The sequence below is a fragment of the Manis javanica genome, chromosome 10 (genome assembly GCF_040802235.1).
Source record: "Manis javanica isolate MJ-LG chromosome 10, MJ_LKY, whole genome shotgun sequence".
NCBI classification, from domain to species: domain Eukaryota; kingdom Metazoa; phylum Chordata; class Mammalia; order Pholidota; family Manidae; genus Manis; species Manis javanica.
In genome coordinates this window covers 9,169,129-9,195,649 of record NC_133165.1, presented here as the reverse complement: position 1 = coordinate 9,195,649, position 26,521 = coordinate 9,169,129, and the positions used below count along the sequence as shown (strand labels likewise).

At 41.1% G+C, this 26,521-nt stretch overlaps 1 protein-coding gene across 2 annotated transcripts in view; it reads left to right on the top strand.

The window, feature by feature from the left end:
• The first annotated feature begins 1,115 nt into the window (after positions 1-1,115).
• The window catches only part of TXNDC11 (thioredoxin domain containing 11), a 75,408-nt gene continuing 50,002 nt past the window's right edge, over positions 1,116-26,521 (top strand). Inside the window, exons 1-5 of one of the 2 annotated variants that reach the window (XM_073214761.1) lie at positions 1,116-1,514; positions 7,719-7,935; positions 11,054-11,151; positions 14,879-15,008; positions 26,384-26,477. In XM_073214761.1, the coding sequence (XP_073070862.1) occupies positions 1,267-1,514; positions 7,719-7,935; positions 11,054-11,151; positions 14,879-15,008; positions 26,384-26,477 (787 nt within the window). In that variant the 5' untranslated portion in view covers positions 1,116-1,266. Of the gene's footprint in view, positions 1,515-7,718; positions 7,936-11,053; positions 11,152-14,878; positions 15,009-26,383; positions 26,478-26,521 lie in introns of those variants that run through there. The other variant, XM_037020556.2, reaches the window with a different exon arrangement.

The window sequence follows — 26,521 nt, the reverse complement described above, 5'->3', positions numbered from 1 at the left end:
TTTTACATCCTGGAAACCTTGCACCAGGGTCACACAGCTGCCCCGTGGCAGAGGAGGGGCCGCAGCCATGCTTTCTGCTTGCTCTTTTGCTAGGCATCTAGTAACTTGGTTCCTTCCGTTTACTTGCCTGGTTTATAGATACTGACAGCGAGGTCTAGTCTTGATCTGCGGCCCCAACAGCTGTGGAATTAGGGACATTCACTTGGTCCCAAGTACACGTGTCCCTCTCTCTCATGGAAATAATTCCTTCCTGTCACTCTCAAATCACATTTCATTCCTCACCGACGTCCTTCCTGATCACAAAACTTATTTAGGAAGGACCTAACATACGTCAGTCAGAGAAGATTGAGAGTCAGAGTGGGTCCCTGGGGCGGCTTACAGCCAGGGCAGCCTGCCTTTGAGTCTGAATTTCTCGCCTCCGAGCTTTGTCGCCTCGGTCAAAGGATTTTTCCACGCCTTAGTTTTCCTACCCGTAAAGTGAGTACAGACAGTACAGACCCTGCCCTAGGGCTGTGGTGTGCTGGGCACACTGCATTTAATGGAGACCGTGGACACTGGGAGACAACAATAACTAAGATTTATTTAGCACCCACTATAGGCTCGCACTTTCCACGTATTACCTCATTTAAACCTCAAAACAACCATGCAAGAGAGATACTGCTACAGACCCCATTCTACAGACGTGCAAACCGAGGTGAGTGAACCGCCCTCTCCCGTCCCCTTCGCCGCCGCCTCACTCCCGGGTCCTCGGGCACTTTTCGCCTCTGCACATGTTTTTTCGGTTTAGCAGGGATAATAAACGGCACCTAGGTCCTCCAAGGTCTGTAGTGAGACTAGCGGGCACAACCACTGTAAGCATCACTGCACTGACGACCGGAGTGAGGACGCCGGGGTAAGCAGGCTGCCGCTTCGGCGCCGGTCTGACGCGCAGCCGGGCGCACGCGCAGACCCCGAGACAGAGGCGGGGCCCCAGGGAGACTGCCCAGCGGCGGGCCGGGCGGGGGTGGAGGAGGTCCGCGCAGGCTCCGTGGGCGAGGGGGCGGGGCCCACAGGGGCGTGGCTTCCGAGCGGAGCCGGGGTCCGCGCAGACTCCGCGGGTCGGGGGCGGGCGCTGCGGTGGCGGCCGGGCTGACGTGGAGACTCCGGGTTAGCGGGCGCGGCGAGCTGCGGGATTGGGGAGCGACGCGCCGGGCCGGGCCCTAGGGCCTTCGGCGGCGGCGGCGGCGGCGGCGGCGGCGGTATAAAGCCGGCGACTGGGAGCATGTAATGTCGGAATGCGGAGGCCGCGGCGGCGGCGGCGGCAGCAGCAGCAGCGACGACGCCGAGGACGAGGGTGGCGGCGGCGGCGGCCCCGCTGGCTCCCACAGCCCGGCCCCGGCCGGAGCGTCCCCGGCGGGCCGGCTCCGCCGCGGACTGCGCGGCGCCTCCCTCATGGCGCGCCGGCGGCCCGAGCTTCTCTGCGGGGCTGTGGCGCTCGGCTGCGCGCTGCTCCTCGCCCTCAAGTTTACGTGCAGGTGAGGCGGCCCGCCTGCCGCGCGTGGCCGGCTCGAGGCCCTCAGGGTCGGGGGTCGTAGCGGCTCCGGAGGGGCTATCGGGCCTGACCTCGCGTGGAGCGGCGGACCTGATCCTCCCCCAGCCTGCGGCCATGCCCGCCACTTCTCCTTGGTCAGCAGGCAGCTAGCCATATGGCGAGGCCTTGGGGTGCTGCTCGGCGCCTCTTCTTCCCATTTTAGTACAGACAGATGGTACCGAGGTGGGTGGGCCAGGTGCTGAGCTACTCTCCCCATTGGGGTTTTCTGGGGGTGCACCGGTGACTTCTGCCCATCCTGTAGGACCCTCATTTATCACCCATTTTGTTTATGATTCGAGTGTAGGGGTTCACAGCCATTAGATATCCCAGACCTTGAGAATTCTTGCACTCATTGATCTAAGGATTGTTTATCCGCACCTACCTTTTGGGGAGCACTCATCCAGCTCAGCGATAAAGATAAAAGCCCCCGCTGTCCATTCCCGTGGGTGGGGCGGGTGGTAAACAAGTGAACAGTGTAATTTAAAGGCTCTGTAAGTGCCGTGCGGGAGGTTGGGGGGGTGGGGTGCGAGGGGATGGCGGGCCGAAAGCGTTTCCTGAAGGAAGCTCAAACGAGAAGGGGAAGGGGCCAGCCCTGGGGAAATCTGGGCGGCGAGTGTCCAAGGTAGAGGGAACAGCAAATGCAAAGCTCCTGAGGCTGGACAAGCCTGGGGTTTTCCTGGAATTGGAAAGAAGGCCTCAGTAGGCTGGAGCAGAGGCAACAGGAAAAATGAAAAGTTAATGCGCCTGTCTTTGGGAAAGTACACAAATACAAAATCTACTTTAAATTTCAGACGTACGTTTGGCCTCAATGTATCTCCTGGGACTGCAGTTTATAAGTCTGTGTTGTTGCCAGCTGGCATATTGACCACGAGTTAAGTTTCAATTTGAAACAATTGAGTATGTTAAGTGTAGTAGGTCGACACTGTCCAAGAGTTGTCAAAGCCTTAGGGGTTTAGTGGAAAGAGAACAAGTTAGGGTAACTATTGATCATTTGCCAAGTGCCAAGTGCTATACTATTAGCAGGGTTTCTTAGCCTGGGCAATTTTGCTGTTTTGGGCCAGATACTTCGTTGTTGCTGGAGGCTGCCCTGTCCATTGCGGGATATTTAGCAGCATCCCTGTCTTGAATTTACCAGATGCCAGTAGCACCATCCCCATCCCCAATCAGAAATGTCTCCAGACATTGCCAAATGTTCCCCAGGGAATAAAGTTGCCTGCTTGAGAGCTACAGTTCACACAAATGCTTTTATTCATTTAACACAGTCTTAGAGCCAAGTATCGATCATTTAAATCTCAGTTCCCAGTGAAGTCTGGTTATCCTCTTATACTTCCAGTTTACAGATGAAGGAGTTGAGCTTTCGTCCTGTTACAAAACTTGCTCCAAATCACATCTACTTATTCAGTGGCTGAGCTGGAATTTGAATCTTTTATTGTCTGGTTCTTGACTCTTAACCTTGTTGCTATGTCATGTCCCACACAAGGAAGATAAAGTGTTGTATAAGGTAAATAATTGCAAGGTGCCATTTGGATTCAAATTAGGAAGTGAGGTTTTCCCCCCTCCAGACATGTGGAACTTACTGACATCGGTTTGTCCATCTATGAGAAAAAATGCTTAGTGTTTGTTCAAAGAGAACATGACTTGAAATTCCAAGACAAGAAAGAGTGTAAAACCAGTTTGCTGGAGCAGGCAGAGCAAGGTCCCACCTGCTTCAGGCTAAACGTGTGAGCCAGTGAACTGCTGCCCACCTGCCCAGCTCCTTTGTGTGCCTCTGGCAAATTTGACAGTCTTTTGGTAGACTCAGATTGATTTTTTTTTTTTTGTCTTGTTTGATTGAGTGGTGTCATGATACTATTTTATTTCTGTACAACTGACTGGAATATTTCTGGTCCCCTTTCCCTATTCTACTTTTAAGATCTTTGTGTTAATGAGGACAGAGGCTTAAGGGATAGTAGGGGTTTTTTTTAATTTAATTTTTATTAATAACTCCAGGTCTATTTTTTATTAATAACTCCAGAAGTAAGTGACAACTCTCTTTGGTGTCTGTTGCTTAGCTGAGTTCAAACCAGATAGTATAAAAAAAAAGTTGAATTAGTGATTGTGCATTTCTGGGCATTTAATCTCTGTCCTACCTGCCTTCCTATGCATTGACTCTCCATGACTTCATCCTGCTTACTTCCCTGTATCTTGATATGGAGGGGAAAAAATTGTATCTATATATGTATGTCTATACATATATTCATTTTGCTTTATTGCATTTTGTAATTTCAACGCTTCTTCAGAAGGAGGTATAGGGTGTTAATCTCATAAAACATTTGAGAGTTGCTAGGGGAGGGGGATAAAGGAACACAATAATTTGCAATCACAGTATAAGTTGATCACAGGGACTGTTGAACCACTGTGATGTACATTTGAAACCAACATAAGATTGTGTATTAACGGTACTACAATTAAAAAAAGAAAAAACCTCAAAAGAAAAAATGAAGAGAACTCAAAAAAATAGTAAAAGATATAAGGGAATAAAAAAAATAATCTGCAGTTTTCCGTTTTGATTTCTGATAATTGGTTATTTTTTTCTTATTTTTTAAATCAGTTTTACTAGAGTTTTATCAATCTTATTTTTCTTTTCAAAAAACCAACTTCTGGCTTTGTTAATCCTCTTTTATGTGTTTGTTTTCAAACACATTCCATTATTTCAAACACATATTCCATGGCTCTTTTATTTCCTTTTTTCTCATAGTAGGTTTTTTTTTTGCAGCTTCCTGATTTCTTGAGTTGGATTCTTAGTTTATTTTTATTCTTCTTTTCCAGTATATTGCTCAAACTTTATTCCTCTAAATGCTGATTTAGTGTCCATCAGTGGATGAAAGGATAAAGAAAGTAGGAGATACACACACACAATGGAATATTATTCAGCCCTCAGAAACAAGGAAACCCTGCAATCTTGGACAACATGGATGATCCTGGAGGGCATTATGCTAAGTGAAATGAGCCAGACAAAAAAAGGCAAACACTGTATGGTATCACACATGGAACTTAAAAAAAAAAACTCATAGAAAAAAAAACCCGGGGAGTTGCAAAAGGCCTTTTTTGTTTGCAGCCAACTCTTAAGAGTTTTGTACCTGAGATATAGACTTCAAAAGTGCAGGGGATTTTTGATTTAGGTGTAATTTCTCAGAAATGGTTAGCATATTTAAAAGGTTAAGTGGAAACTTGTGTTTCTAATGGAGCAGAGGCATGTTTTTCTTTCCTAGTTAATGTTTGCTTTTTGATGGGCTACGTATTTTACCTGGCATTTTACCTGCATTGTTTACTTTAGGAACTGCTCTGAACATGCAGAGCAATAATACTAAGTTGATGTTTTGTTTAGCAGTCACAAACCTACATTTTTAACATGCAATATGAATAGTAGAAAAGTAATACCACCATAGAGCTCTTGTGAGTGGTCACTTTTGGCACAGGGCCCCCCTTACCAACTGCATGGCTGTCTTCCTGTCAGTTAGGTCTCAGCTTAAAATATAGTGCCATGACCACACCCTATCGGAGGAGCTTCCGCCCCTTCATATCATTCTGTTCAATTCTCCACACAGCAGCAATAGTTTTGTGTGTTTTTATTGTTTGTAGCTTACATGAGTAGTGGCTTGCGGTCCTCCTCCCCGAGAAAGGCAGCCCCTCGAAAACACGCCGTGTTCAGTGCTCCCTTCTAGTACAGTGCCTGAAGCACAATTACATTTGTTCATTGAACACTTTTTTGAATTATGTAAATGACTGAGTTGTTCAGGTTATGAAGGTTTTTTACTTTAGACAAAGCTCCCTCATTGCAGGGTTAAATTATTAGTTTGAGTGAGTAAATGGGAGGTTTGCTCCAGCTAACACCGCTACTTTATGATGTCAGTTTTTGGTTAAAATAGGGAAGTAATATATTTTAAACTGTCCTCTTAATTCAGGAAGCTAAAATCTAGATGCAGAGGGCCGTGTAGGACTCTTTCCTTCACATTAAATGATCCGAGGCCCTTAGATTAGCTTACATCTTGCTGTTTATCACGTTTTCTTTTTTGGTTCTAAATATCTGGCTGTCTGCTGCATATCTCAGCGGGCAGCACCTTTGTTCAAGTTCCTCCTCCCTACTACTTTGCTGTATTCTGAGAAACCAGATTATCATGTTCATCTGAAAACATGGAAAGTTAGAAGGTAGTTAGGTGACCCCTAGAATCATTCCTAGTAAAGCAAATGGGCCCCTACCAGTTTGACTCTCAGACTGTTCTTAATAATGTACATCTGTATGGATTTATATTTAATTTGCTCTTGCATATGTTCAGGTGAGGTAAGTAGGGTAGGTTTGTTCATTTCACAAATTATTGAACTTCAGAGTACCATGAATGGCGAAACAATGATAACAGTGATAATGTTAGGGTCCTTGCCCTCGTGGAGGTAATGATGTGGTAGAGTAGATAGATAATAAACTAAGTGTTACAGATTGTAGTGAAGGCTATGAAGGCAAGCAGCAGGGACCTGGAAAAAAATGAGGGCTACCTGCCTCAGAGTTGTCAGAGCAAGCCTCATGGAGGAGGTGACACCTAGCCAAGATTTTTTTCTCATAAACTTCGTTGTGGTATAATTTACATTCAGTAAAATTCACACATTTTATGTGTACAGGTCTATGACTTCTGGCATATGTAACCACCTCTGTCTTCTCAATGGAGCTAGAGAACATTTCCTTCTCCCCAGAATATTTCCTCAGTACCCTTGTGCAGTGTCTCCCCACCCACTCCGGACAACCACTGGTGATTCATTTCATTATAGATTAGATTTGCCTGCTTTGGAAGTACATATAAATGCATTCATACATGTGTTCTTTGCTCTGTTTTTTTTCATTCAGTATAATTTTGAGACTCATTCAGTTATAGTATATATCAGTTCTTTTTTTATAGCTGAGTAACATTAAATTGTAAGAATATACTCCAGTTTGTTTATTCTTTTCACCTAATAAGTTACTCCAGCTTTCTTATGTTTACTGTTTAGATGGTGTATCTTTTCCCATTTGTCTGTTTCCCTCTTGTATACATCTTTATGTTTAGGATTTGCCTTTTCTAGATGGCATGTGGTTGGGTCTTACCTCATTATCCAGTCTGGCAGTCTTTTCTAATTGGGTGGTTTAGTCCCTTTATGTTTGATGTAATTATTGATATGGTTGGGTTTAAGTCTACCTTCTGGCTATTTGTTTTTAATTTGTACCTTCTGGTTTTTGTACCTTTCTTGATCCTCTCTTGCCTTCTTTTGGGTTGATCAAATATTTTTTAGGGTTCCATTTTTATTACCTCTGCTGGTATCTTGGCTAAAATGCTCTAATGGTTTTACACTGTTTTGGTGCAGATATGTGGATAGCTCAAGGTGTTTACTAGGCTCCTTAAACTTGGTGGGATGCAGCCTCAATCAAGATCTTTCTGTCTTGATGAGAAAAGTGGCAGTACTGTGACTTCAGAACACTTGTTCAGTCTTTTTTACATTCTCCTCCTGATCTCTCCCTTCTGGGAACCTCAAGTACTCTGGAAGCCTGTTTGCTAGTTAACTGGGCTGTTGCCTTGTTATTTAACCTTTGGATCATGATATTAATCTGCAGAAATCTGCATTATTATTTATTTATTTTCATGAACGCCCTGGATAAGTACAGGCCAACTCCAGCTAGTAAACTTAATGCTTTCTCAAACTTGGGCTGATTACTAGAATTTCCCATAGAAATCTTACTGGTGGTAGCTCCCTTCCCTTACTGAGCCAGCTCACTGATGGCTTGAAGCCCTGGAGCTCAGTGGCTCCTGTGGAGAGCAAGTCTGAAGAAAGGTGAGGATGGGGTCTTTTGGGTGTAGGAGGCAAGAATATGGATTATTTAAAAACATCTTTGTCTGTTCTCTACTGTCCTCCCATGCCACGTCTGGGGGGACAATATTAGAGAATCAATATGTTCATATCTTACATTCTCACAGCCAAATGTTGCCTTAGCACAGAATACTACTTTTTTAATCCAGGTCAGTGTTTTGGGAACTTAATTCAAAAGAAGACTTTGCTAAATGTTGCACTTCATTCTCCTTCCACACAAAACTGTTGTTAGAAGATAAAAGTTCGCAATCTTGTTTGTGTTTTTGTTCTTTTTCAGTCGAGCAAAAGATGTGATAATACCAGCAAAGCCACCTGTCAGCTTTTTCTCCTCGAGGTCTCCAGTTCTTGACCTCTTTCAGGGGCAGCTGGACTATGCTGAGCATGTTCGACGGGATTCGGAGGTGGTGCTGCTGTTCTTCTATGCTCCGTGGTGTGGACAGTCCATCGCTGCCAGGGCAGAAATTGAGCAGGCGGCAGGTCAGCTTTCAGACCAGGTAATGCGGACCATTCAGCCTAAGAATCAAATGATTGTCATTCCTGTTTGCGAGGCAGATTGTCCCCACTAGAGACATCTGACCCAGGTGGCTGATTTTGCCAAAGTGAAGGCTAGGAGCCTTACTTTGCGAATTGTAAAACCTATAAAGAAACAGAGGGTTTCTGATTGTGATTGTCATCATTGGTTAGGGGCAGGAGAGGGAGCATATTCTGCGTGTCCTTGTGATGCAGGTCAGCGGTTCTCTTGGGGTACCGTGCTCTTTGGTTGCAGTGCCAAGGGAGGTGGGGGGATGAAAATGCTAGTTGAATACCCATTTGATATTTGCTAATCAGTTATTTTATGTAAGAGGAATTTATGTATCATGACTACATGTAATAGGCTGACCTTTTAAATACTTACACCAGAACTATAGTCAACAAATATTTAATGAATGCCAGCTTTGTGCTAGAAAAGAGGAATATATGGGCAATTGAGTCATCTGAATGGCAGTGATTTTCAATCCAGTGGATCCAAATTTCCCTTTATAAAACAATATATATTTTATGGTATTCCTTTTTATGTCCTGAAAAGGAATTCATAGATGATAAAACTTCCCTGTATATGTAATTTTAAGATAGTCAATCTAATGTGCTAATTATAACATAAAGATGGGGAGGAGGAGAAAAATAATGTATACTTAAGTCATACGTGTTTCAGTATATGAATGCTTGGGCAAAATAGGTCCTTCCTTGTATCTTTACATAGAACTGCTCTGAATGGGGCAGTTATACATGCAGACTGATAAAGATACAATGTGTTGTAGTCTCAGGTACCACAGGGGCATTGGTGTCAGTGATTTGATTTTTCTAAATGGTGAACAGCACAGCTTTTGGTAAAGTTCCAAACCAAACAAACTACTTTCTGCCCTTAACTTACACAGAAGTTGCCCCTAAAGAATTTGGTGAATTTAGATTCACATTTAAAATGGAGTTAGGTCCTGGGCTTGACTAATAACAACATCAGTGTTTGTTAGGACATGTAAAACTGCTCTGGATGATGTGGATGACTTCCCTGTCAAAGCTCTTTTGAGCATTGCAGGATACCTGCCATAGCCCCTGCCCACCCCAGGCCCTGCAGCTTCTCCCAGTCATTGCAACCAGCAAAAGGCATCCCACAGATTTCTGAGGGACTGTGCTGAGAACCACTGGTCTGAGGTGACTAGTGCAGGCCGCTGAGTTCCACAAATTCATGTGGAACTCTCAGCTGGTTTTTCTTAGAAACAGTGTTGTAAGTGGTGGCTAGGTTTCCTGCCCAGCCTCATAAAGCCTTTGTTTTTTTAACCATTATGTATCTATCCCTGAAAATGGTACCAAGTACTGTTTAAATAAATCTCTTCGTCCCCTAAGACATTGATTCTAAGGGGGTTGTGATTTTGTGTTCCAACTTTGGACCTATGGACTTGATCAATTCCCCATGTCACCTTTACCTGCCCCCAGCCCCCTTTAAAAATGGCTAATAGTAACCAAACTGGCAGACACTTCCAGAAACTCTAATGGAGCACTGGGAGGCAAGTGGTATGTTAGCATAAAAGTAATCACCACTTTGTCAGTCTTTCCCCAAGTTTTCTGAATTTAGAGAACATGGGGAACAAAGGGGGATCTGTTGTATTTTTAGGGTGTCAGTCACTTGTTACCATCAACTTAAGTAGTATGTCCTTCAGAGTGATTATAGGAATAGTGCTTGGTGTGCCAGGCCCTCTGCGAGCTGATGCTGATATCCCTGTTTTGAGCAGGACCTCTGCCTGACAGGGCAGAGCAGTTTGTTCAAAAGCACACAAGTGGCAGAGGACATAGTGCCATCTGCAACTGATGGGCACTGAGTTTTTCAGAAAATTTCCAGCCCCTTCCAGATTGAGAGTTATTGTTCTGTGCTCTCAGTGGGAAAAAGGGTTTACTTTTGGAAGTAGGCAAAAATCTTTTGAGCTACATTGCTTGGTAAATTAGCAAATATGGTAAGTTGTGTCCTGTTTTTCAGTAAAAATTGAGATGCCAACCTTAAGTAAAGATTTCTTTCTTTCTCATAAATAAACTATAGAAGGAGCTCTAAAGAGTTTCTGTTTTGAGCAATATTGCTGTCTAGTAAGTATAAGGCATCTGAAAGCAACTTTTCACTTATATTCTTAATATATTTTTTTTAATTAAAAATTTAAACAGAATGGTAAAGGTGAAGGAATTTTACCTATATCCACCACTTAAATTCTACAGTAAACACTCTGTTAATGATTGTTTTGGCCAGTTTTATTCATCTTGCCATCCTTTCAGTCAGTGGTTCTCAACTAGAGGCGGTTGTTTTTCCCTCCAGGGGAGGTTTGGCGCCCTTGCAGAATGATTTTGGCTGTCACTACTTGGAAGGCGGGTGCTTGTAGAGGCCAGAGGTACTGCTTCACATCCTGTACCACCCTACATCCGGTGTGTAGGACAGCCCCCACAGCAAAAATAAGCAGCAGAAAAACTCTTAACAGTTCAAACCAAAAATGTCAACAGTACCAAAGTTGATCTAACTATTAATATCCATCTTATTTTTGGTACATTTCAAAGTAAATTGCAGACATAGGAATATTTCTCCTTAAATACTTCAGCATCCACTTATAAATATATATTTAATCTATATTTTTGTTATGCAGTACTGCATCTTAGAGCAATTTATTCATCTGTTATCTTTAGATTTTAATATAGTAATTAAAAATGGTTCTTTGAAATTTGTGATGTTTTATTTGAAGGTGACATTACTTCATTCTCAGATGCTCAGTTTGACTATCAAAATACATATCCTTCTACTAAGTTTTAGTGTAATCATGCTTAGAAAAAGCTTATTGAATTCATTTTAGAATTCAGAAGCAAATAATTTTCCTCTTGGGCCAAATTCTAAAATATTCAGAGTCCTAGTTAGACACTGTACATAAAGAGTCTGTCTTTTTTATTATAGTGGTACATGATGCCTTTGGACACTCGAAACAATTTTTTCATACCTTTCTGTTTCAGAGAGGAAGAGTTCCATGTCTGTAATTTTATCTTTTAAATCTTGGTAAATTTTCAGTTGTTATTCATAGTCATTTGAAACCTCTTTTGGCTCTGCAGGTGTTGTTTGTGGCAATTAACTGTTGGTGGAACCAGGGGAAATGCAGAAAACAGAAGCACTTCTTTTATTTTCCTGTAATTTATCTATATCATCGGAGGTAAGAACTTTTGAGTAGTGTTCCTAATTCTAATTAAGTTTATCAACTTCAATGTGAATTTTGCTTTTTTTTCTGTTTCAAAGTATTAGGTATTCACTGTAAAGAGTTGGAAAAATAGAGATAAGTATAAGTAAATAAAAGGATATTTATAGTTTTAATAGCCACACATAACCACTATGTTTTGATTTATATCCTGTGGCTATAATTTCTACCCTCCCCCTTTTTAAATAAAAAGATAGAATTATGTAGTAATACTGTTCCCTAAACTGCTTTTTCTTATTTTTATGAACATCTTTTCATGTCATTGCATATCCTACAGAGTTGTTTTTATGGTAGCAGTTACTCCATTGTGTGGCTGTACATTTCAGATATTCTAAATTATTGTATCATATTAGAAATACACAAAAATCCTTATTGTGTTGCCTGGCGACATAGTATGGTCAAAAGGGCATCTTACCATCTTTTCGGTTGGGAAGAAAATTACTACAGGTCCACACACCTATATCCATAATTTTGAAATCCAAAGAGCTCTGAAAACCCGTAAGATTTTCATAAATTTTCTCCCCAGATGCATTCATTTGTGCCGAAGTAACAAGAGGCTGTCTATAGTCTTTTTCCTACTTAAGGAGCCACTTTATTCATTTGCTGCAGAATTATTGGTGCTTGATATTGGGGTACTGCCCAGACCTGGCTATTGGTGTTAAGTAATGTCTAAAATCTGACTTGAAGGGTTTTGGAGACAGGAAATGGGATTTTGGATTTTGTTTAATGTAATTGGTTTGAAGGCTGCTAATGAGGGTAAAGTGGGTAAAGAGTTGATTAATAAGAGCTTTACGTTTTATGCCTTATTCTTTTTCCTCCCTGGGCCTTAATCATGGGGGATTTATGACAGACATCAGCAAACTATCATGTGGATTATCTGTCATGTTCCATTACACTGCATTGGCTCTCACATAAAGTGTTGTGTGGCACATAGTATTGTTTCTCAAGAGCGGTTAAATAGTATTTGGGCAAAAATGTACTTTCTTACCCCAGCTCCACCTTCAGATTTTCCTTTAGATATAGGAGTACTTTCTCAGAGTAACTTTCTCATGGTTAAGCTTTTTTTTTTTTTAGGTAAGTTGCAGTGTTATACTTGAAGGTTCTAAAACTCTGCTCTGTAATGGGTCGATGAGGTTGCCCTAAGAAGGTCCCTGCAATTTTTTTTTTTTTTTTTGTAATAGAAAATGGTACAGATGCCTAGTGAGGAGGATAGACCTTGCAACTGTACGTCACTAAGCCAGAGGTGGACTGAACTTGATGGGATATTAAAATCCCAAGTGTTGCCTCTAATTGAGTACAGAATGTCATTTTGGGATATTTGGGTGTGGAAAATTGTCGTACACTGTTAAGTTTTATAGAAAGATTGAAAGGACCTGGAAGGAACTTTAAATATATTTAGTCCAACCCTCTGGTCTTACAGGTGGGGCATTGGAGGTTGGTACCCACTTTGAAGTGCTTACCCCTCCTCATCCTTTGCCTGTTAAAAGTTGCTTGAGACCCATTAATACTCATTACAACATCTACCATTTCCACTGTACCAAAACCGAAGAAAATGCTAAGGCACAGAAATATCCAAAAGGTAGCCTTCCATATTCTTGCTAAGACTCTGCAAGCCCTCATTTTCTCCACAACACATACAAAGGAATGTGTTCCTTCAGCTGAACTCCCTTGTGATCGCTTGGTAGTGTGTAGGTTCTTGCATTGCAGTGCTTGTACAGGTGGTGCTCGAGCCCCATCCCCGGGCAGACCTGTGCTGCCTGGCTCTCCAGCCCCACCCCTGGGCAGACTGTGCTGCCTGACTCTCCAGCCCCATCCCCCGGGCAGACCTGTGCTGCCTGGCCCTCCAGCCCCATCCCCGGGCAGACTGTGCTGCCTGGCTCTCCAGCCCCACTCCCGGGCAGACTCTGCTGCCTGACTCTCCAGCCCCACCCCCGGGCAGACTGTGCTGCCTGGCTCTCCAGCCCCACCCCCGGGCAGACTATGCTGCCTGGCTCTCCAGCCCCATCCGGGCAGACCTGTGCTGCCTGGCCCTCCAGCCCCATCCCCGGGCAGACCTGTGCTGCCTGGCTCTCCAGCCCCATCCGGGCAGACCTGTGCTGCCTGGCCCTCCAGCCCCATCCCCGGGCAGACCTCTGCTATTTGTAGAAGGCTTACCTATGAGTAACTGCATAAAGACACCAATAGACTTTACTGTTTTGTGAAAGTAGAATCCATTTTTGGTTTGTAGTGACACCAGTCACAAAGTTTATAAAGGACCCTGGCATGTGTAGTAGTTTCTCAAAATACTGTACAAAGCTTAGCAGCCCTAGGTCAGCTTTTCCACAGCCATGACCATCATGTGTTAGTAAAACACATTCCACATCCTGCACTCTGAGGACATCCTCTCAGTTTTCACAAGTCCCTGGAACCCTTATAACATCATTCTAGGAAAACTCAGCAGAACGTGTTGCTTGAGTAGACAAGGTTTCCAGATTGGTTACGTTGCATTTTCCTGAACAAAATATGTTATTAGATGATTCTTTGATTTCTTCCTTTAAATTAAAAATGATTTGTGGTTGGTGGTGGCGGTATTCTTTAAACTTGAATTAGTTCAACAGATTAGTACAATGAGTCTTGAATTGGTAGACTTGTTAACTCTGCATCCCAGCTGTGCATGGAAAATGGTATTTTTACTTTTTTCATGCTAATATTCATTCATCTGGCATCGTATTCTGTAGTGTACGCTGAAGAAGTGTTTATCGTATCCCATTGTATATGTGTGTATGTGTTTTTTTCTGTAACCGTACAGTATTGTGATCACAGTATAACTCTTTACTGTGTTCTATCTACTGTTATTAGCAGTAAGTTTAATGTCAGTTTCTGTTTAGATTGAAGAATGGTTATGGAGTTGCTGAATTTTACAATACTTCCCCACCCCTGCCACATACCAGCCAGTTGTATTTGAGCTAGGTTTGTATGTACAAAATTGAAGAAAGCCATGTGAGGATTTCGATTAGCTTAGGAGGGTAACTGAGTGGTCGTAGCGTTGCTTGCAGTGCTAAATCAAATTCCTGTGCATCCCCAAGCACAACTGGAAGGGAAAATAAGGAAGATCATTATACAGGCCCCTGACTTCATACCTTCAAATACTTCCCGTCATTGTTGCAATAAAGCGTTAAATAGGTTTAAGGCTTATTTAGTAATCTTTTGTGTAAGTGCTTTGGTAATATTGAATAATTATGTTTTAGTGGGCCAAGGGCCAGCTGCTTAGCTTGTTTCTTATTTTACAGTCACATGTGAAAGGAAGGTCTTCCGCCTACATTGATTGCGTAGTGAAGAGCCTGGAATCTTAGCATTTGGTCAGTTTCCAGGGTCGCCTTTCTGTTTTCTTTTTTTTTTTTTTTAAAGAAATATTGTGGGAATTTTTTTTTCAGAGAATGTTCTTTGTTTTGAAATTCAGTTTGCAGTTGAATTAAGCTCATAGAAGAGTAATGGTTGCTTGTACCTCCTGTCACATCAAATGCTTTTTCTTACTGAGCCCTCTAGTCACTGCCTGAGACATAGAAGGCTACTTAAACATGAATCAGTTAGGATTCTTTTAAAGTAAGACGTTTCATTTTGTGGTGTTGATGATTTCAGTTGTACATTACAAGTTTAATGCATGGTGTATTATTTTTATTTTCATTTTTATTTTTTTTGGTACTAGTTTTGGACCAATCGAATACAAAGGCCCCATGAGTGCTGTTTACATTGAGAAGTTTGTCCGCCGGGTGATGAAACCACTTCTCTACATCCCATCTCAATCAGAATTATTAGATTTCCTCTCAAACTACGAGGTACCTACCTTTCATATCTCCTCTGGTTCCCAAGCTTCATCGGGTTGTATTGGATTGTTTGTATTAGAAGTGTTTTTTATACCTCCTGATTTGTAGCAGGTAAAAGATCTTCCCACCAGCCATATGAGACAGATGGTTATTGTAGATACTTCGAACATATTAAGACAAGGTACAGAGAGCATATGATTTATTTACCCTAAGTACAGACTGGACTGTAGCCCAGGCTTCTGCCTCCCCAAATTCTTCCTTAGATGTGAAGAAATGTTTAAGGTCTTTGAGTTAAAACTTCACTGTATATCTAGAGGTTAAAACTTAGAATATTTATGTCATTTTTAAAACTTTCTCTTTCATGATAGAAAACATTTGAATGCTTTGGCTTCTTAATTTAACTGTAACTTTTTCAGTTTTAGGAATGATTTTAAGAAGAAATAGTGAAGAGGATGGGCCATAGCTATTGATTTACTGTTAAAGCAGCAAAGTTTTACAGTTTCCTGCTGTTAATGGGTCATTAGCATTTGTTTTGCAGAACTGGAAGTGTTCTGCAGTGTGATAATCACAATATGGAAGGAAGTAGGGTGGGGTCTAGAATTTTCTTTCCAGATATTTACTAACATCATACCTGCCTTATAAATAATGAATGTAGAGAAGAGGATTAAAGATGGCGGCATGAGAGGTGAGACAGAGGCTTCCTCCTAAAACCATATATAATATGAAAATATAATTAATAGGACTAATCTGGAAAGAGCAACAGGAAGAGGGCTGCGCCAAACTGCATACACCTGGAGAAAAGAATAAACCTCACAGAACAGGGTAACATACCAAAGCCATTGCCTGGCTGGACCCAAGCCCTTCCCCCACCCCGGGGGAGTGGTGAGGGAGTGGAGGCCTAGGACTCCTGAATACCTAACCCCAGAGATCTGCTCTGGGAGCACAAACCTACATTCCATGGTGCTTTCATGATACTCTCATGATTAAGGGGTTGGAAAGCTAAGACAGGCAGAATTCCTGGAGAGACTGAGATTCCAGCCGCTTGTGGAAAGGAGGGATCCATATCTGGCTTCTCTGGGACAAAAGCTTGTATCTGTGTGCTCAGCCCACTGGTTCAGGCAGTGGAGACAGGCATAGTGGCAGAGAAGCAGGAAACAGCTCTTTCCTCTCCCCAGGCACCAATGCCACTCCCCTGTGACCCCTGACATTGCTTCAGGGGCTGAGCAGCTCCAGAGAGTAGAGCTTCTGGACACTAGAGGGCGCCATATACAAATATGAAATGCCAAAGGAACCTGGCCCCTGAGAAAGATTTAAATGACATTGACCTTATGACTCTTCCTGAAAGGGAGTTCAAAATAAAAATCATTAACATGCTCATGGAGGTACGGAAAGATATTCAAGAACTCAAGAATGAATTCCAGTCAGAGATCCAATCGTTGAAGAGCACCTAGAGGGTATTAAAAGCAGATTGGATACGGTAGAGGAGACTATACATGAAGTAGAAACTAGAGAAGAGGGATACAAAGAAGCTGAGGCACGAAGAACAAAAAGGATCTCTAAGAATGAAAGAATATTGAGAGAACTGTGTGACCAGTCCTAACAGAACATTATTCACATTATAGGGATACCAGAAGAAGAAGAGAGAGAGAAAGGGATAGAAAGTGTCTTTGAGGAGGTAATTGCTGAAAACTTCCCCAATCTGGGGAAGGAGATAGGCTCTCAGACCATGGAGATCCACAGATCTCCCAACACAAGGGACCCAAGGAAGACAACACCAAGACATACAGTAATTAAAATGGCAAAGATCAAGGATAAGGACAGACTATTAAAAGCAGCCAGAGACAGAAATAAGATCACATACAAAGGAAAGCCCATCAGGCTAACATCAGACTTCTCAGCAGAAACCTTACAGGCCAGAAGGGAGTGGCATGATGTATTTAATACAATGAAGCAGAAGGGCCTTGAACCAAGATTACTTTATCCATCAAGATTATCATTTAAATTTAAAGGAGGGTTTAAACAATTTCCAGATAAGCAAAAGCTGAGAGAATTTGCCTCCCACATCCATCTCTACAGTCTATTTTTGAGGGACTGATACAGATAGAAGTGTTCCTAAGGTTTACTAGCTGTCACCAGAGGTAATAAAACCAGAGTAAAGAAAGTAGAACAGCTAATTACTAAGCAAATGCAAAATTAAATTAACTATCTCTAAAGTCAATCAAGGGATAGACAAAGAATACAGAATATGATACCTAATATATAAAGAATGGAGGTGGAGGAAAAAGGAGGAGAAAAAGAAAAAAACCTTTAGGTTGTGTTTGTAATAGCATATTAAGTGAGTTAAGTTAGACTCTTAGATAGTAAGGAAGTTAACTTTGAACCTTTGGTAACCACTAATCTTAAGTCTGTGATGGCAATAAGTACATACCTATCGATAATCACCCTCAGTGTAAATGAACTGAATGCACCAATCAAAAGACAGAGTCACTGAATGTATAAAAAACAAGACCCATCTATGTGCTGCCTACAAGAGACTCACTTTAAACACAAAGACATACACAGACTAAAAGTGAAGGGATGGAAAAAGATATTTCTAGCAACTAAGAGAAAAAAGCAGGAGTTACAGTACTTGTATGAGACAAAATAGACTTCAAAACAGAAAGTCACAAGAGACAAAGAAGGACACTACATAATAATAAAACGGTCAATCCAACAAGAAGACATAACCATTATAAATATCTATGCTCTCAACACAGGAGCACCTACATATGTGAAACAAATACTAACAGAATTAAAAGGGGAAATAGAATGCAATGCATTCATTCTACAAGACTTCCAACACTCCACTCACTCTGAAGGAAAGATCAACCAGACAGAAAATAAGTAAGGAGACAGAGGCCCTGAATAACACATTAGAATAGATGGACCTAACAGACATCTACAGAACTCTACACCCAAAAGCAGCAGAATACACATTCTTCTCAAATGCACATGGAATATTTTCAAGAATAGATCATATAGTAGGCCACAAAAAGAGCATTAATAAATTCAAAAAGATTGAAATTGTACCAACCAGTTTCTCAGACCACAAAGGTATGAAACTAGAAAGAAATTATACACAGAAAATGAAAAATCCCACAAACACATGGAGGCTTCATAACATGTTCCTAAATAACCAGTGGATCAATGACCAAATAAAAACAGCTCAAGCAATATATGGAGACAAATGACAACAGTATTTCAACACCACAAAAAATCTGTGGGATGCAGCCAAGGCCATGCTAAGAGGAAAGTATATTGCAATACAGGCCTACTCAAGAAAGAAGAACAATCCCATATAAGCACTCTAAACTCACAATTAATGAAACTAGAAAAAGAAGAACAAATGAGGCCCAAGGTCAGTAGAAGGAGGGACATAATAAAGATTAGAGCAGAAATAAATAAAATCGAGAAGAATAAAACAATAGAAAGAATCAATGAAAGCAAGAGCTGGTTCTTCGAGAAAATAAACAAAATAGATAAACCCCTAGCCAGACTTATCAAGAAAAAAAGAGAATCTACACACGTAAACAGAATCAGAAATGAGAAAGGAAAAACCACTACGGACACCACAGAAATACAAAGAATTTTGAGAGAATACTATGAAAAATTATATGCTAACAAACTGGATAACCCAGAAGAAATGGACAACTTTCTAGAAAAATACAACCTTCCAAGGCTGACCAAGGAAGAAACAGAAAATCTAAACAGACCAATTACCAGCAACAAAATTGAACTGGTAATCAAAAAACTACCTAAGAACAAAACTCCTGGACCAGATGGCTTCACCACTGAATTTTATCAGACATTTAGTGAAGACCTAATACCCATCCTCCTTAAAGTTTTCCAAAGAGTAGAAGAGGAGGGAATACTTCCAAACTCATTCTATGAGGCCAGCATCACTCTTAATACCAAACCAGGCAAAGATACCACAAAAAAAAGAAAACTACAGATCAGTATCCCTGATGAATACAGATGCAAAAATACTCAACAAAATATTAGCAAACCGAATTCAAAAATACATGAAAAATATCATCCATCATGATCAAGTAGGATTTATTCTGGATTGCAAGGATGGTACAACATTCGAAAATCCATCAACATCATTCACCACATCAGCAAAAAGAGGGACAAAAACGACATGATCATCTCCATAGATGCTGAAAAAGCATTTGACAAAATTCAACATCCATTCATGATAAAAACTGTCAACAACATGGGCATAGAGGGCAAGTGCCTCAACATAATAAAGGCCACATATGACAAACCCACAGCCAACATCATACTTAACAACGAGAAGCTGAAAGCTTTTCCTTTAATATCGGGAACAAGACAAGGGTGCCCACTTTCCCCACTTCTTTTCAACATAGTACTGGAGGTCCTAACCATGGCAATCAGACAACACAAAGAAATAAAAGGCATCCAGATTGGCAAGGAAGAAGTTAAAGTGTCCCTGTTTGCAGATGACATGATATTGTACATAAAAAACCCTAAAGAATCCACTCCAAAACTACTATATTTAATATCTGAATTCCACAAAGTTGCAAGATACAAAATTAATACACAGAAATCTGTGGCATTCCTATACGAACTAGCAGAGAGAGAAATCAGGGAAACAATTCCATTCACAATTGCATCAAAAAGAATAAAATACCTAGGAATAAACTTAACCAAGAAAATGAAATACCTATACCCTGAAAACTACAATACACTCTTAAGAGAAATTAAAGAAGATACCAATAAATGGAAACACATCCCGTGCTCATGGATAGGAAGAATTAATATTGTCAAAATGGCCAACTCTGCCTAAAGCAATCTATAGATTCAATGCAATTCATATCAAAATACCAACAGCATTCTTCGATGAACTAGAGAAAACTGTTTTAAAATTCATATGGAACCACAGAAGACCTCGAATAGCCAAAGCAATTCTGAGAAAGAAGAATAATGCTGGGGGGCATTATGCTCCCCAACTTCAAGCTCTACTACAAGGCCACAGTAATCAAGACAATTTGGTACTGGCACAAGAACAGACCCATAGACCAATGGAACAGATAGAGAGCCCTGATATAAATCCAACCATATATGGTCAATTAATATATGATAGAGGAGCCATGAATATACAATGTGGAAATGACAGCCTCTTAAACGGCTGGTGTTGGCAAAACTGGACAGCTACATGCAAGAGAATGAAACTGGATTATTGTTTAACCCCATGCACAAAAGTAAACTCAAAATGGATCAAAGACTTGAATGTAAATCATGAAACCATATAACTCTTAGAAGACAACATAGGCAAAACTTCTTCCTGAATGCTTCTCCTCGAGCAGGGGAAACAAAAGCAAAAATGAACTCATGGGACTACATCAAACTAAAATGTTTCTGTGCAGCAAAGGACACCATCAACAAAACAAAAAGACATCCTACAGTATGGGAGAATATATTTGTAAATGACATATCCAGCAAGGGGTCAGCATCCAAAATATATAAAGAAGTCACAGGCCTCAACACCCAAAAAGCCAAGTAACCCAATGACAGTTCTCCAGAGAAGAAATTCAGATGGCCAACAGGCACATGAACAGATGCTCCACATCACTGATCATCAGGGAAATGCAAATCCAAACCACAGTGAGATACCACCTCACAGCAGTCAGGACGGCCAGCATCAAAAAGACTAAGAACAACAAATGCTGGCAAGGATGCAGAGAAAGGGAAACTCTCCTACACTGCTGGTGGGAATGTAAGCTAGTTCAACCATTGTGGAAAGCAATATGGAGGTTCCTCAAAAAACTAAAAATAGAAGTATCATTTGACCCAAGAATCCCACTCCTTGGAATTTACCCAACAGATACAACTTCTCAGATTCAAAAAGACAGATGCACCCCTATGTTTATCGCAGCACTATTTACAATAGCCAAGAAATGGAAGCAACCTAAGTGTCCATCAGTAGATGAATGGATAAAGAAGATGTGGTACATATACACAATGGAATTCTATTCGGCCATAAGGAAGAAACAAATCCTTCCATTTGGAACACCATGCATGGAGCTGGAAGACATTATGCTCCATGAAATAAGGCAGGCAGAGAAAGACAAGTGCCAAATGATTACCCTCATTTGTGGAGTATAACAATGAAGCAAATCTGAAGGAACAAAATAGCAGCAGCCTCAGAGACTCCAAGAATTAACTAGTGGTTACCAAAGGGGAGGGGTGTGGGAGGGAGAAGTGGACTGAGGGATATTATGTTCAGGACACATGGTGTGGGGGGTCACGGGGAGCACAGTGTACCACAGGGAAGGCACATAGTGGATCTGTGGCATCTTGCTGCACTGATGGACAGTGACTGCATTGAGGTGTGGGTGGGGACTTGATAATATGGGTAAATGTAGTAACCACATTTTTTTTTCATGTGAAACCTCGATAAGAGTGTATATCAACATACCATAATAAAAAAAAGTAATGAATGTAGCTAAAAACTGAAGTGAATTTGTCAATGGAGAGGGAGATCAAGAGCTCTAAGTCATCTCATTGCAAATCATTTAATATGTTCTACTTGCTTCATTTATCCAGTTTAGAATCCCTGTTCCTTGAGGGTTCTTATAAGAAAATGTGGTTTATTCCTTGTGGACAACATGTCTTAGTGTCATTTTTAGTTTGGTGGATGCACATTAAGTTGAATAGGAAAGGTAATAGGGCTGAGTAATGGTAATGACCGTCATACAATCATGTTTCATGGCTCTTCTAATTTCAGTATTTATTTAGGTTTAGGTAACAGTAATTGTTACTTCAGTATGCTTATGCTTTCTTTTTTATTTTTTAAAGCACATGACAGAATCATTTAATTTGTACCTTGGTATCTATCTACCCACCAAATGCAACAGTAGCATTTATAATTCTGGTATCTGCAACCAAAATATTTTCCAAATGTTTTCATGAATTTCCTTGTTTATCCATTTAAGACTAGTGATTTAGTATGCATTCATTCATTTATTCTTAGCATTTTTGGCAAACGAAATTGTTTTGAATTTAAGTGAGGTGGGAAAAGGCTTGGGAATCTTTTCGAGGGGGAAATAGGGCATTAAGTAAATTGCCTGGTGACAGAAAACCTGAACATTTGGAGAAAAACCTGGTGGAATGCCTGGCACCTGCTATTATCCTATTGTTTGTTAGCAAAAGTCTACTTTGAATGTTGAACAAATAAGTAGATTCTGTTTCTGTCAATTCATAGTTTTATAGAAATGTAAGTAGTTTTAAATTGTATGGGTGTGAGTTAACTTTAGTGTGGAAATAATACAATTTTCATGGAGTAGAAACACAGTGAGTTAAGTATTCTCATGGCCACTAGAGGGTGTGTGCACCGTCTATCGAAATTTATGCCTCATGCAAATGGTGCTCAAGCAGGAAATACTTTTGTGCTGATGAAGACTTGCTGCTCTCCTACAAATAGCCTGTTTTCCAGCTCATCATTGTAGCAGGTACTATATATGCCCTCCATCATGGATTGGAATTGAAAACACACAAGCTGGGTCAAGTTCCAATCTGGTGCTCATCATGCTTTGTTCATCTCCAAGCTGTAAACTCGGTGGAGGAGCTGTGTCTAATTTATCTTCGCATCCCCATTCATTCAATAACAAATGTTTATCTTGTGCCTGCTCTGCGCCAGGCACTCTCTGAGCTGGAAATATAGTGATGAACAAAGGAAAGCCTCTGTTTTTACGAGTTACAACATGGAGATAGACACTGAACAAGAAAACAGGTGTAGGGGCATGAGTAGTGTCCAGTCCACCTGGAACCTCAGAATGTGGCCTCATTTGGGAGGAGGGTGTTTACAGATGTCATTTGTTAAGGATCTCAGGGTGAAATCATCCTGGATTGAGGGTGGGTCCTAAATCCAGTGATTGAAGTCTTTATAAGAAGAGGAGAGGACACAGCGATGCAGGGTAGAAGACAAAGGCAGAGATGGGAGTGATGTAGCCCCAGGCAGGGAAGGCCTGGGTCCACCAGGAGCTAGGAAAAGGCAAGGAGGGCATCTCTCCACGAGCCTCCAGACAGGGCACAGCCCTGCTGCCTTGAGTTGGGGTCTCTAGTCTCCAGAACTGTGAGAATAAATTATGTTGTATTAAGCCACCAAGTTTGTAATAATTTGTTATAGCAACTCTAGGAAATGAATAATACAAGGTAATCTCAGATAATAAATGCTACAGAGAAAAACAGTGTGATATGATAGCTTTAGGGCACAGAGGTAGGGTGTAACAATTTTATAGTCTCTGAGGAAATGGCATTTGAACAGAAACCTAAAGTGAAGCCTGTGTGATGTGACCCAGCCCTGGGGAATTTGGAGAAAGTACTCTAGGAGGTGGAGACAGTAAGTGTAAAGGTCCTGAGGAAGGAAAAGGACTGGTGGGGCGGGAGCAGAGGGGCATGTCATAGGAGATGAGGTCCTGGAGGTGTCTTGCTACTATTGTGTGTCCTCATTAAACCTTCTGTTCTTTGGACAGTTGAAGGAAAAAGGACCAGTGGCAGTTGAGTTCCTATGACTGTTTACCTAGTAGCTGTTTATGCATGTGGGGGTGAACCCATATAACCCTGCAGGTCTAACCTGGAGTTGGATGATCTTTACTCCTTAGTAAGTATCAAGGTGAAGAAGACACCCATGTCCTCGTCCTAGCAGGGCTTGCACCCCGACTTGGAGCCAGCTTCAGGCCAGCTTCTGTCTTCTGCCGCGCATCTAAAGGAGACCCTCAGAAGTAACGAGGCAGGGTTAGGCTTGTCTGCTTTGAACCGGCAGCCCCTTCCTTTCTTTGCAGCTGAGCAAGCAAGGGGCTTGACTTAGAAAGGGCCGTGTATGTGAATATGCTACATTTTGTTCCTCAAACTCCCCTTTTTTCCAGATTTAAGAAAGAACTGTTGAGGAAACGGAAATATGTAATACTTTCTCAAATACAGCTTCTGTTGGGGAGACACTGACACTTCGGGGAAATAGTTACAAAATTTGTTTTACCTAAAGCATAACCAGAACCAGTTTACTCAGTTTTAATTGATAAGTTTGCTGTAGAATTAAACAGGTAACTATCCCTTTATTTCCTCTTTTTACTATTTTATAATACTAATTTTAAGTTACATTCTCAAATATGCCAATTAAAAAAATTTAATACAAGCCATCACAAAATTGTGAATATTTAAAAAACAGCACTTAAAATATACTTTGCCCATTTCTTGTCTTTTAAATAGCTAATATTTTTAACTTACAGAGCCTGTTAATCATCTCATATGGTTATGGAATCTTATGATCTTCTTGGACAATGAAAATAATTTTGCTTGTGGGGTTGTTTGCTTTGTATTGTTTTTGGAATTTTTGGTCAAACTACTTGAAAATTCCAATACCAGTTCTTCTGAAGGTAGAGGCTGCTTCATCCAGCCTACGTGGCCCCTTGGAAGATCAAAGCAGTGATGCCATCAACAGAAGTGAACTCTAGCGCTGTGGAAATATCCACAGAGGACCCAGCCTTTATTTGGATAAAGGTTTAATTTGGGTTTCCCTTGAAGACTCAGAATTCAAAAAAATTTTTACCTCTATTAATGTATATACATGTATGTGTGTGTATACATAAACACATAGTGCACATGCATGTAGATAGACATGTTTCTGGGCCATATGTCTGCTTCTGTGCAGCCAGTTGAGGTACCATGACATGAAAAGAGAGCTAAAATTCAACTCATTTAATTTTAACCATGAAACATTTATTAATATTTAGAATGAATTTATTCCATTTGGTTTGGTTTAGGATATTGGTCAGAATTTAAAGAAACTCAGACGAGTCTCTCTACTAGTTTCCATTTTTGTTACCTTGTGTCCAGTATTGACTAAGTGACTATAATTTCTGAAGACTTTGTCTTCCCTTTGTTCATGGTAGAAAGGCTTATTAAGATCTTCATAGCTTGGTTTAATTAAACCTTAAGAACCCAGATTGTATAATTCTGCTGTAAGCGAATTCTAGATTGGCTTGTTAAAAACATTTTGAAGGAGTGTAGCAAAAGAAAATCATGTTTTCAATAACTATGCTTTCTGATTTCCTCAGTTTGAGAAATTGGTTATTTGCTGGGTTTTTTTAGATGTTAGGATTTTAAACATTCTTAGTTTCTACCAGACTGAAAACCAGTTGATTTATTATAAAATTGAATCATATGAGAAGCAGCAAATGATTTACATGTGAAAGTATGTTCCATTACAGATCAGAATTTTCCTCTTTTAAATATTATAGCGATTTTAAACTCTACCAACAAATTAAATTTGTACTTTACCCTTTGGATCTGATTTTGTCCCAGTGATGAGATCAGCTCCACGGTTATTTATTAGGAGCATGGTGTTACAGGCTTTAGAGACAGAAAGGATTCTTTACCTTTGCCTAGTGCTTCATAGTTCATCAAGCTCATTCTTAGTAGCCCCATGGTGAATTGTCCTCATTTGCTCGGCAAATGGAAGCTGAGGCATCACATTGAAGGGTTCACCCAAGATCATTCCACTTAGGTCTCCTGACTGCAAGCCCAGCTCTCTTTCCTCAGGGATCTCAGATTGGCTTTTAAGACAAACAGGATTATTACAGAATAAAACTAGACAGAAAGCATGCCATGGGGCCTTCAAAGAAGGAAGGACTTACTCTGAACAGGAAGACTGTATCTGATAGGGGACAGTAATAGGTTTGGTGGAGTAGAGGGGCATTCTTTGCTAAATTTAGAGAAACGAAATGAGCAGGTGGAAATAAAGTTGTGGGAGTAGAAGAGCAAGAGGCTCTCTGGACTTCATAAAAGGGGGGCTGCCATTGTGGGATGCTGCTGAGTTCTGGAGAGGAAAGTGTCCTTTGAAGGGTGACCTTGAACACAAGTGGAGCCAATCAGATTTAAGCTGAGTGATTTCCATAGTGTGAAGGTGTGTTTGGATGGAGAGGAGGTGAAAGGAAAAAAACTGAAGTAACGTTCCAAAGAAATTATTGACCTAGCTTTCCTGGTGTGGGTAAAAAAAGTATTTGAACCTGGTGATGAGGTTTCAAACAAGGAGAACTGTCAGCAGAGGGTGGAAAGACCTAGTTAGGGAGAGGGAAGGAAGTTTGGGCTGTGAATTGACTCTGTGAAAGCTGCTGCGTCATCATCCCTGTGTGTTGGCTAAATGGAGGGGAGAGAGCAGCCCTAACCTGCAGCTTTTCATGTGGTTAGGCTTTTTTAAAAATGAAATGACACAAATTGCAGTTGTCAAGTTATAATGGCGTATCTTCTTGTTTTAAAGTATGCCCCTTTACACAGTGACTGGTGGGTGACACGCCAGTCACCTAATTCTGCTCTTGTTGCTGCAGCCTGGAGTCCTCGGGTACTTTGAGTTCAGCGGCTCACCCCAGCCTCCTGGTTATTTGACCTTCTTCACTTCAGCGTTACATTCATTAAAGAAAGGTAAAAATGATTCGTATTAAAGACATTGATACACATGCAGTGCA